General features: G+C 40.6%; 1 protein-coding gene across 3 annotated transcripts in view; it reads left to right on the top strand.

Annotated features, from left to right (window-relative positions):
- Positions 1-11,121, top strand: part of NSD3 (nuclear receptor binding SET domain protein 3) — a 42,680-nt gene that overhangs the window by 29,684 nt on the left and 1,875 nt on the right. For 2 of the 3 annotated variants that reach the window (XM_009276998.2, XM_009276923.2), the window contains 5 exons: positions 1,927-2,043; positions 2,435-2,576; positions 3,152-3,258; positions 3,598-3,802; positions 5,408-7,930. In XM_009276998.2, the coding sequence (XP_009275273.1) occupies positions 1,927-2,043; positions 2,435-2,576; positions 3,152-3,258; positions 3,598-3,802; positions 5,408-5,649 (813 nt within the window). In that variant the 3' untranslated portion in view covers positions 5,650-7,930. Of the gene's footprint in view, positions 1-1,926; positions 2,044-2,434; positions 2,577-3,151; positions 3,259-3,597; positions 3,803-5,407; positions 7,931-11,121 lie in introns of those variants that run through there. The other variant, XM_019472642.1, reaches the window with a different exon arrangement.

The raw sequence follows: 11,121 nt of genomic DNA, 5'->3' as shown, positions 1-11,121 counted from the left end.
TTACACTGCTCTGATTTGTAGAGAGAAAGCGGCTGCTCTGCAGGCTGGAAATTCTGCTGTGACGTTTTGGATTGGATGATCGCTTTGGGATGATCTGTTTAGCTTCTGGTGTAATCAGACAGTCTAGAAAAAGCGAGGAGATCCTGAATTGATTCTTTTACCATTAAGCAGCGTGGTATTTAACTGTATGCACAGGTAGTGTGTAGGATAATCCACTGAAGAGGTCCTGCAACATCAAGATGAAAGCTTTGGGCTTACATATAGTAATTTCAACTGTGAATTCTTTGCTTTTGTCCATTTTTACCAGACATCTACCTCCTTGGCTTTTTAAAATGTAGTTTACAGTCTCTAAAAATCTGAGATAGAGAAATATTACGTAGTGGTTTGTGACAAGCATGCATGTGAGTAGGGTGATACTGGCGATGTTTTAACAGACCAGTTTCAGTGAGGATGCTGTTAACCACTCCGTCGGTTATAGGTGGAAACTTCTGACGGCATTTGGGACTTTTTTCAACCTGTTCATACCTGACTGATTTGACAAGTAGCTAGAGGAATAGTGGGGGGGAAAGCTGTGTTTAAAAACCTTTCAATACACTACGACTATTCCTGGCCCAAGTACCTGGTGAATTTTTATAGCAGGTTTTGGGTTGTTTTATAGTAGAGTTCCTGTGAATTTAATACACAAAATTTATAAATGCATTTGTGTCCTGTAAGAGCTTTACTGAAAACTGTTGGTGGTTCTGTTGAATTGTCCAGGTGTTCCCAAACACACAGGCTGAACTGAAAGCAACTTGGCGGTGAAGGGACTTTGGTTTTTTCCCTTTGATTTGGGCTAAAATTTTCAGAAGCATCTAAGTGATTTTTATCAAGTGAATATACGTTAGATAAGACTCAGACTATTCCAAACTGTAAATTGGTCTTAACGAGTGCCGGGCTTCTGAGTCACTTAGGTCACTTATCTCTCAGAAACGTGACCTGAATTGCCTGATTTCCACCCTTACCCCTTTCATTTACCACTTTCTTCATTCATGTTTGGGTTGTGACAGCCGCGGGCGAGGGCACGCCGGGACAGGCATTACTGCCTGGAGCCCCGTCGCATCCTTCAGGGCATCTCGGAAGTCGCTTGTCCCGGCGACTGCCCCGAGCGTGGCTGACAGGGTAGCGCTTGTTAACATGTGGGTACTGTATGTTACAAGATTTTTTTTCTTGAATTATCAGGTGCTTGTTGGACACTTGAATTTGAGTATTTCAAATAGCTATTTTTAACAGTGTTTTAAACCATCAGCAACTGGCTGTCTTGATAAAAGTGATGCTCAGAGTGCTGAGTGTTGACTCCCTTGTATCAAGGTATCAATCCATGTCCCAGCTCTTCTGAATTCCCTTGGTTAAAAGTTGGGAACACACTGTTGGCCTGGAGGGCTACTTTTAAACATGTTTTTTAGCGATTAATTTTTTTAAATTTGCAATTTTTGTATAATTGTGTTTCATTAAAACTTCGTTACTGCAAATGTTCTGAGTTTATTGACTATTAAAAGTACTAATAAAAGTGAAGTATGTAGTGAAAATACTTGCCATTGTAATAGACTCCTAAGGAAACATGAACTATGAATATTGTCTTACTGTCTTTTATAAAAGAAAGCATGAAACTTTAAAGGATTAGAGAACTGACAAATATGGCTTGTGTAGTCAATACAGAAACAGTGCTTGGCTCTGCTGCCTTTTTATTTTGAGTGGGCTTATTGCTTAGACGACAAATACCTGGTGCACATACTCACGTCTTGCCTACTAGATGGTTAAAGTTTAATGCTTTTTGTGATGATTAGAGTATATTTTTATAGGAAGTGCTTTTTTCTGTGCTGCTTCCCTTTATCATCGTAAGAAGTAGTAAGCATGGATTTCTTATTTTTGTTTTCCTTTACTTTTCAGGGTGAATTTGTGAATGAATATGTTGGCGAGCTGATTGACGAAGAAGAGTGCAGATTGCGGATCAAACGTGCACATGAAAACAGCGTAACCAATTTTTATATGTTAACTGTAACAAAGGTAAATATTATGTCTTGTTCAATATAAACTGTTTATGGTTGAAACTAGGGGCAAAATGCTGGCAGAAGCATCATTCCATGTTTGATGTTATCCTCCTACTGACACCTGAGTGTTGGTAGGAGGATAACATCTGTGTTTGTTTTTAATGGAATGGGTGAAGAGATGAAACAGCCTGTATCTTAGGTTACGCGCTCTGTGCCTATTTCACTTCTGTAAGCACAAACATTCAGACACTTTTTCGTAAAACTAACTCTGCAGGGAAAACTTACCACTTTTAACTAATTTAGAATAAACATATTTTTTGCTGCCTTAGCCATTAGTAGTCACTTGTCAGCAGGAAACCTTTTTTTGTTTGTAAATACTAAATATGTCTTTGTCTTTTTATTTGAAGGACCGGATAATAGATGCTGGCCCAAAGGGGAATTACTCTCGTTTTATGAACCATAGTTGTAATCCAAACTGTGAAACACAGAAATGGACAGTGAATGGTGACATTAGAGTTGGACTGTTTGCTCTTTGTGATATTCCTGCAGGTAAAAAGATGGCACTATTTTGCATGTATACTTTTGTCTTGAAATGGCTAAGTTCCTAACTTGGCCATGGTTTTCTCTGGAGTTACTTAATACCAGTGACGTTTATAGGAACTTTGTCATTCATTGGAGTGGAGACAAATATTTGGCTTCCAGTTTTAGCAGGGATCTTATAGTTAGAAATAGTTTGAAGCTGAAAGCTACTGTTAAAGCTAACTACAGGGTTTGCTGCTAGGCACAATGTTAACCCTGTGTCATGTAAATGCTTACCATAGTGTTGATGCTTTCACCGATACTTGTCTGGTGTGGTATTACCTTTCCACGTTAAGTGTGTTACCTGATCTGTCATTTTAACTGGGTCTGTATGATAGTGTAGCTGCTACTTGTGTCTGATCTAGGCAGAATTTGCTACTTTCAAAGTTCATGAAATCGATGCACTACTTCAAGCTTGCTCTTTCAAAACATGTTGCTGCTAGATCTCACAGACTATGAAGAGATAAATGCTAATGAAATGTCATTGTCACAGCCTGTCTTTCCTCAGTGCCTGTGTGGGTGAATTGTTTTTCTTTAAATTTTAGGAATGGAGTTAACATTCAATTACAATTTGGATTGCCTGGGCAACGGTAGGACCGAATGTCATTGTGGAGCAGAAAACTGCAGTGGTTTCCTAGGAGTGCGTCCAAAGGTACACGGATGAAAATTGAAGCTTCGCTTCCCAAATCCAGAGATCTAGTGAGAGTAGGGCACAGAGAGGTTTTTGTTTCATTTAACTTTTTACTTTAGTCTATGTAATACTTTCCACCCTTGAAAGTCTCTAAAGATTTTACAGTTATGCACTGTACTGCTGTTGTGTTAATTCAGATACATGTGGATGGGCATTTCTGGCTTTCATAGCTTAAAAACATTTTTGAGTGGATTTAATTTAAGCATAGTTCATGCAAATAATAACCCAAAGTTGATTAAATTAATTTTAATGCAAGGGGTTTATAAAGTGACTGTATGCTGTGATCTTTGTAATTGCTAGACAGCATTTGCAACGGCAAATGAAGAGAAGGTGAAGAATGCAAAATTAAAGCAGAAGAAACGGAAAATAAAAACAGAACAGAAGCAGATGCATGAAGACAACTGTTTCCAGTGTGGAGATGGGGGAGAGCTAGTCATGTGTGATAAAAAGGACTGTCCCAAAGCATACCACCTCCTATGCCTTAACCTGACTCAACCACCTTTTGGTAAGAGTGATTGTATGGCTTCCTATTCATCTTTTCCTTCCTGCAGCAAGACAATGTTTGAGCTGAAATGCAGTATTCATTTACATTAAATGCAGCATATTTGCTTTTGCAATACCACTCATTTTTAGAAATACATCAGGTGGCAGTGTTCCTAAATGAGAACCGATGGACAGAGAGGCACTGTAATACTTTTTAATGTTCTTTTTGTTGCATCTCTTTCTTGGATCAAATTTCCTCTTCTTATTTTGATTGAAATATAAACAGCATCTTGATGTGCGTTCGGTGACCTTGGGACATCAAGTGATAGTTCAAACCACTGACATAGCAAGTGTGATGTGTAGGGCTCGATTAATGAGTAAATGTGTTTAAATTATGTACTGTATCCTGATGGCACGTATCTTCCATTTGACTTTTTCCATGTTAAGGCATAGCTTTTTGTAGCCAGGGCTCAAATTATTCAGCAATACAACATCTTGATCCGATTGCAGGATTTTGTAAAAGTCCTTATCTCTTTAATCTTCCCAATTTCCAAAGACTTCAGTGAAAATAATTGGAAATGCAGATTAGTCTATGATTATATTAACCAAAAGGCTGCCATGAGTGAAGTTGAATCTGTCATGTGCCTTTTCAGCTTACTAGAAACATGGAAACTATCCTCAAAATAGCTGATTTGCTAGAGAAAGAAATGATAGCATCTTAGCACCAAGAGCAACTTGAGTTAGGTTTTTTTGTTTGGCTTTGTTTCTCTTTGAAGTTTGGGGCGGGGGGGGGGATAGCCTGGCCCAGATAGGCTAGTTACAACTTCATTAGAGGTCTGGAGTCCCATCTTGGTGCTATTCTCGCTCTTCAGGATGCAGGTCTCGACACACTGTAAATGCGGTGCGTCATTTCCCTGTGAAGGAGAGTGCTCTCTGTTTCTCAACAGTAACCCAGCCAAAAGGGACTTCAGCGAGGCTTGGACACAGCAGCAAGAAGCTTTTGACTTTCCTTTTTTGCCATGTTCAGTATACCTTTGCAGTCTGAGAGTTCAGCACATGGTCATACAAATGCATGTCTGAGTGGTTTGGGGGATCTGGGGTTTGTTTATGCTCAAACATATTTTTACACAACTTGTTCTTCTCTGAGCCATTTCTCGCTTATTTTTCAAAACTAATGCATTCAGTCTTCTACATTAAAGTAAACTGCAGTTGAACTAAAACTTAATTTGGAGATACCCATCTGAGCGAGTACTGTGTCCAGGTCAATAAGAGATGCTCACAAATCAGAAAAATGTACAAAACAAACTCTCCATCTTGCAAGGACATTTGGTGTCTTGATGCCCAAGGAGGTTGATCTAACTATTTTAAGCTCTGGTTATGCATGCAGCAATGTTTTGAGCCAAGTGAGGCCTAAAAAATGCAAAGTGACTAAGAACTGTTTCCAGTCAGATTCTTGTAAATGAGAAGCAGAAGTAGCAACTACAGTAAGAGCTGATTTTTCTGAACTTTCTTTGCATTCATCTGAACAATTACAACATGGAGTAAGGGTTAAAGGCCAGTGCTGTCCCCAAAATGCACTAATTTCAGCTTCCTGTCTCTCTCTTCTCCCTTCCCCTCCCATCCTCAGGAAAGTGGGAATGTCCGTGGCATCAGTGCGACGTCTGTAGCAATCCTGCAGTTTCATTCTGTGAGTTTTGCCCTCATTCATTCTGTAAAGATCACGAGAAGGGAGCCCTGGTGGCATCAGCGTTGGATGGCCGTCTCTGCTGCTCTGCACATGACCCCAAATCTCCTGTGGCACCTGAGTACTGGAGCAAGATAAAGTGCAAATTGGAACCACAGAATCCTGTAGAAGAAGCAAAGGAGTGAATTTGGTTAAAAACAAACAAGGGAGGGGAGAAGAGGGGCAAACAGGCGATGAACTTGAAGAGACTGCTATGACACATTCAGTCTTTGTCATCGGAGCCGTCGTGTGTGAACTGGGAACGGGACCATTTAATCTTAGCAAGCAGAAGCAGGCAGTGGTGTTTGTTTTTTATTGTTTGGTCTTTTACCCTTGAATGTGCTACAGCAGCTCTTACTGTTGGAAACCAGAAAGGTCTTGGCCTTCAAAGAAAAACGTAGACCTTTTGACAGTGAAAAGAAAATTCTGTTTAAAATGTTCTCTGAGTGTAGAAAGCAAAGCATAGCAACATATTTATTTATTTAATTTTTAAAGGGTGTTGAAGATCTGGTTTTGATCAGTCAACGTGTCTTTAAAAACAAAATAGCAAAGCCAATGTAACTTTTATGTCTAGTTTATGAAAAGAATAAAGCCTCCCCACTCTGTGTAACATTGAGATGCCATAAAGACAGATGTGGGTTTCAGACCAGGTGACCCTGAAATGCCTCCATTCCAGTACTTATTTTTAAAGGCATTTTGAGAAGGTAGGTTATATATCATGTTAACTTGTGAATATTATTGAAAAGCTTTTCCTATGAGAAATCAGGTGTATGACTTCTTGGAAGTGCTTGTAACACGAGATCTAGCATTGTTTAAGGAGGGAAGAAATCATGGTTCCTTGCTCAAGAGCTATAATCGGTGTTTGCAGACAGGTGGAAATTCAGAAAGAGCTTAATTGCACGATGGTAATTTCTTTATCCCGCCTAATTTGGAAAACCTTCGTAGTTAGGAGAGCCTCCTGGCCTCGGTCACATACTGCAGCACACTCAGAACTGAAGTCTTAATCCTGCCAGTGGGAGCTCTGCCACTGACTTCTTTAGATGGAGGATTGTTCCGTGCACATGTATTTGTCATCTGCCAAATCTGCACTTGTTTTATGGCAATTATATTAGTGTGATTCTTTATTGCCGCCTTCTCAGACTCCCTTTAGCTTCAAAGGAAATTTGAGCGCTTAAGGAATCCAACCCATGTGCATGTTTGTTTTGATTGAATGTTTAGATTTTTTTGCTGAGAGAGATCTTCTGACTTTAATCTTCATTGTTAACGGAGCTAAGAAAAATCTCAGCACTTCTTCAATGAACAGGGTATTTTCTGTCTGGGTAAGGGGCCGTATTCGCAGCAGCCAACTTCAGCCTCATGAGACAGTTCTCTCTTGGGTTTCTTCTGTTAATCGGTAGAGAGACAGGCTCCTTCAGTGAGGCTTTTGAAATGGCTTAGGTAGGCTCCTGCTCCAGATTTTCTTTTGAAAACCTATCCTCCTCCATTTCTTGTGCAGGGAGCCTAGGGGGACTAGTTTCCCCAGGCTGAAGTTAGTCTTTGGTGAATCTTCTCCCCTGGCCCCCCATCTTACAAGGCGCTGTGCATCTCCCCCTGCCCTGATACAGTTAGAGCGTACTTTTGACTTGTATACCGATATGAGCTAACTTCATGCTAGCTTTTTGCTAATGGGTATTGAAAACAATCCTGAATGAAAAGAATTAAGTGTTGCTGGCATCTGGCTAAATTAAGCCTTTGAATTAAGAATTAAGAACCTTATCTCTGGAAAACTGCTTACATAAACCTACAGGAACACGGTGACTTCTCAGTTCAAGAAAGTAGTAGGCTGAAAAAGTACATGTGGGATTTTGGAACATGTCTTCCCTCTGGCTGGTGTCCTTCTCATCCTCAAATTTATGTACAGGGGGGGAAATTTTTTTGTGTGCAATTGTAAAATTACAAAATACACTACAGTCTCTTTAAGCAGCTGCTGTGCCATTTAACTGATCCGGCAGTTCATCTTCTGAACGGTCTGCAGATGCCTTTCCTACAAACTTGTGGGTGTCTTGGGTGGCATAACTGTGCAGATCTCTCGTGGGTCAGTTTATGGTACAGAGGGCTAATGGGCTCTATAAAGCACTTCATCTTGTGGTCCGTACTACAGTGAATGTCTGAAACACTACTCTTGCTTGAAAGCAGTGCTATATTTTGGTATTTTTTACAAAAAAAATTTACAAAAAGGATTTTATTTTTCTTAACGTTTTGTGTGATAAATGTCTCTTTTTAAGCTCTTACTGGGGGTGTTTAACCTTTTCAGAAATTCCAAACATAGCTCTTGCTACAGTGTCTGTAAGGCCCGATGTGTTTACTTTATATTATTTATTAGGCTTGGTAACGTTCAAATTGTTTTCTCTTAGAGCATTCTGAGTATTGCAAATACGCTATCGTGTGAGGGCACCTACACGCTTTTTTCATTCTGTGTCCGTGGTGGCTTCCTGACCGGAGGGAAATGGTGTGGTAGCACCAGAACGCCCTCACGAGTGTTCGACATGGCAGGGAGCAGACGAGAGCCACGGACCATCGGTCGCCACGTGAGACGTATTGCTGTGACGTGCCGGTGCGCCGAGTATCGCAGAACATGTGAAGGTTCACAGAAGGCTTAAAAACTTGTAAAATGCTGTGAATTGAGGCCTGCTGCTACTCCTGTGCCATGCCACTTGATGTCTTGGTTAACTTTGTTTTCAAACTTCTTACAGGTGCTCCTTTTTTCCACCAAAAAAAGATTAATAATAGCTAGCAGTGGGGCTTGGACTTAAAAGGGAAGATAGGAGATTGGTTTATAAGCTTGTACGTACTTAGGAACAAAAAGTCTGAACTGGATTTCACACTATTGGAGAGAAGGTGAATCTTTCACGAAACTTTAACATTCTGAGATAAGAAAATACCTAATTCAAGGTATCTTGGTAACTGTTCTATATGCCAAACACATAATGTTAAAGTATGCATTTTAACCACATTTTTACAAACAGAATAGAACAATAATGCAATTCCTTTGTAAGGAAAAGATTTAAGAGCTGTGTTTTGATAATCAGCATCAGCAGAGGGGGAGTCGGCTGCTGGTGGTCTCTAAATTTGCGTGGTCTCTAAAATGAGATAAGTAATACTGGGCAGTTCGGTCATTCCATGCTGAGGCCTGGAAGAAATCCACAGAACTGCTGGTGATTTCGGTTGAGGACTTAAATCTGCTGTTTAAGACTGTCCGTTGTTCCTTAACTGGGATGCACCATCACACTTTTCCCTTACTTTTGTTTTAAATTTTTGAGATAGCACCACGCACCCGACTCCAGCTCTGTCGCCTGTGCGCTCTGTAGCATGCGGTGTCCGAGTTGCTCTGCAAAGTTAACGGGATTTGGTTGTTTACTGGAGCTTTTACTCTACAGCTCGCACCGTAGCACAGCGCAGGCGTTCTGCAGACCATGGCCAAACGGTGCAATGGCTGGTTACTACCATTTTCTCCATACATGGTGCAAGCATTAGTTATTGTAGCTTTCAGATTATTAGGATAGACTTGTCCTGTCAATAGACTGTTGAAGGCGTTTGCAGCTCAGGAAGGATAATGTTAAAGGCAATTTTGTGGGCAAATTACCTTCTCTGGTCACCACCATGGTCTTAGAGAATCTTTTAAAATGGAGTAATAGGGCTGGAATGTTTAATTTTGGCCTTTCTTCTAAAAAACTTCTTGTATCTTAATTTCAGGATAGAATGGGAAAGACACAATTACTAGACATGATTAACAGTGAGCATAAAATCTGTATATATTGAAACTTTACAGAGATATGTGGGTGGGGTGGGGGAGGAGGGTGGGAGGGGGGATGTCCAACGCTGGTACGAAGTAGTCACTTTAACATTGAAACCTCTGCCTCATTGAATTCAGGGTTTAATGTACTTGAAGCTCTGCAGTTCCTTATACAGCTTTTTTATTTATACATAACTTTTTTTTGTATACTACATTGAAAATGTCTTTGACTTCCCTGAAGTTACTTTCTGCTCCCACTGTACAGTGAATCTATGGCAAATGGGAGAGTTTTTCAAAGCAGCTGTCTCAGACTTGTGTGTGTTCAAGAAGTGTGTTGCATGAGAGACGGCAACCTTGGAGTCATGCTGTCCGTTTGCTTTCACTTTTCCATCAACTTTCCCCTACCATTTATCTTTGTGTAGCAAAAACATTTGCACTTACGATACACTCCTACACTTTGGATGTATTCACAATGTTGTTCTGAGGAAAAAAGGAAAAAAAAAAAAAAGGGAAAAAAACAAAAAGGAAAAAAAAATCTGTTTCCTATTCTGTTCTATCCCTGAGTGGCAAGCTCAGGTCCCTGTTACCCCTGTGAGGGGCTATCCCACTGCTCCGGAGAGAGGGGAGTTGTTAAGCTGAAACTCTGCCTGTGCTTTGCACAGAAGACTTCTGTAATTAATGTGAAATCAAAAAGGGAAAACGCGTATGAATTTGCCAAAGCCATTCGCTCACTCACTGTTTCTCGTGTGGTACTAACTGCCGGGGGGGGGTCGTGTGCCAGAGAGAAGCGAGCTGCCTTTCCTGGCGCTGTCTCTCCCGGCTCCAGAAGGCAAGGCGGCCGTGTGGTGGTCCTCTCCAGACATCCTGGCACGGCCGGGCACCGGACCCCTCCGAGCTTTTGGGTTATAAACAGGCTGGTTGAAAAAACATTTCCTCGTCACTGGTCGAGCTGTATCTCATTTCTGGTGTCACTTTTCCTTTTCAAACCAACCGATCGCGTTGCCACAGAAAACAAGGTGATGACTTACCATTTCAGCTGGCTGGTAATAAGGGTTTTTGTTCCGCATAGGGGTGTGCGCGTACCTGGGGTTGCTGTGAGAAACCAAACCCGTTTGTTTCCACGCGAGTGATGTTGCACAACACAGATACCTGCAGATTCCGTTTCCATTCCCATGTACTCTTTATCTGTAAGGATGACCTTTGTAGAGTCGTTATTTCTGTAGACTTTGTTTATCTGTAACAAACTTTGTAGATTCTGTGAAATGTTATTTTAACGAAATCACTCGAGTCTTTAATAGCAAAGCATCAATATTCACTGAAGTCAATATCTTAAGAGTTTTTGGAAGTTGACTAGAAGCTCTTGACACTAACGAAGTAGTGTTAAATTTCCCTGGCGATGTTCCACTGGGGCATTACTGTATTATGACTTGATGTTGCCGCATAGACTTTGAGATATACGATATTTTGGGGGTTTTGTTGTTCGGCCTATGTTCTCTTGCATAGTGTGAAACCTGTAAAGCTTGGTTAACCTGTATATAGATAGCTTACTGTCAACTAGTTATAGCGTATCTAGAATTGCCTGTAATATTTTAGCTTCTTACTGAATGTGTGTGATGGTAGGAACATATAATTTTTGTACATTATATTTACTGAGATGTTGCCTTTTTTATTTTACAAATACTTTGGAATTCAGATGTGTTTTTGCTTCCGTGAGGATTAATTTGGAAAGGTTTTTAATGACATTCCACTGATTTGAACTTTTGCTTGAGGTTGACTTCAATAAATCGTTCTGAATGTTCCGACGACGAAAGCCTCGTCCATCCCTCTCGCTGGCCCGGCAGGGCCC

The sequence above is a fragment of the Aptenodytes forsteri genome, unplaced genomic scaffold (assembly GCF_000699145.1).
Source record: "Aptenodytes forsteri isolate BGI_AS27 unplaced genomic scaffold, ASM69914v1 Scaffold298, whole genome shotgun sequence".
Classification (NCBI taxonomy): domain Eukaryota; kingdom Metazoa; phylum Chordata; class Aves; order Sphenisciformes; family Spheniscidae; genus Aptenodytes; species Aptenodytes forsteri.
This window is presented reverse-complemented; position numbering and strand designations above follow the sequence as displayed.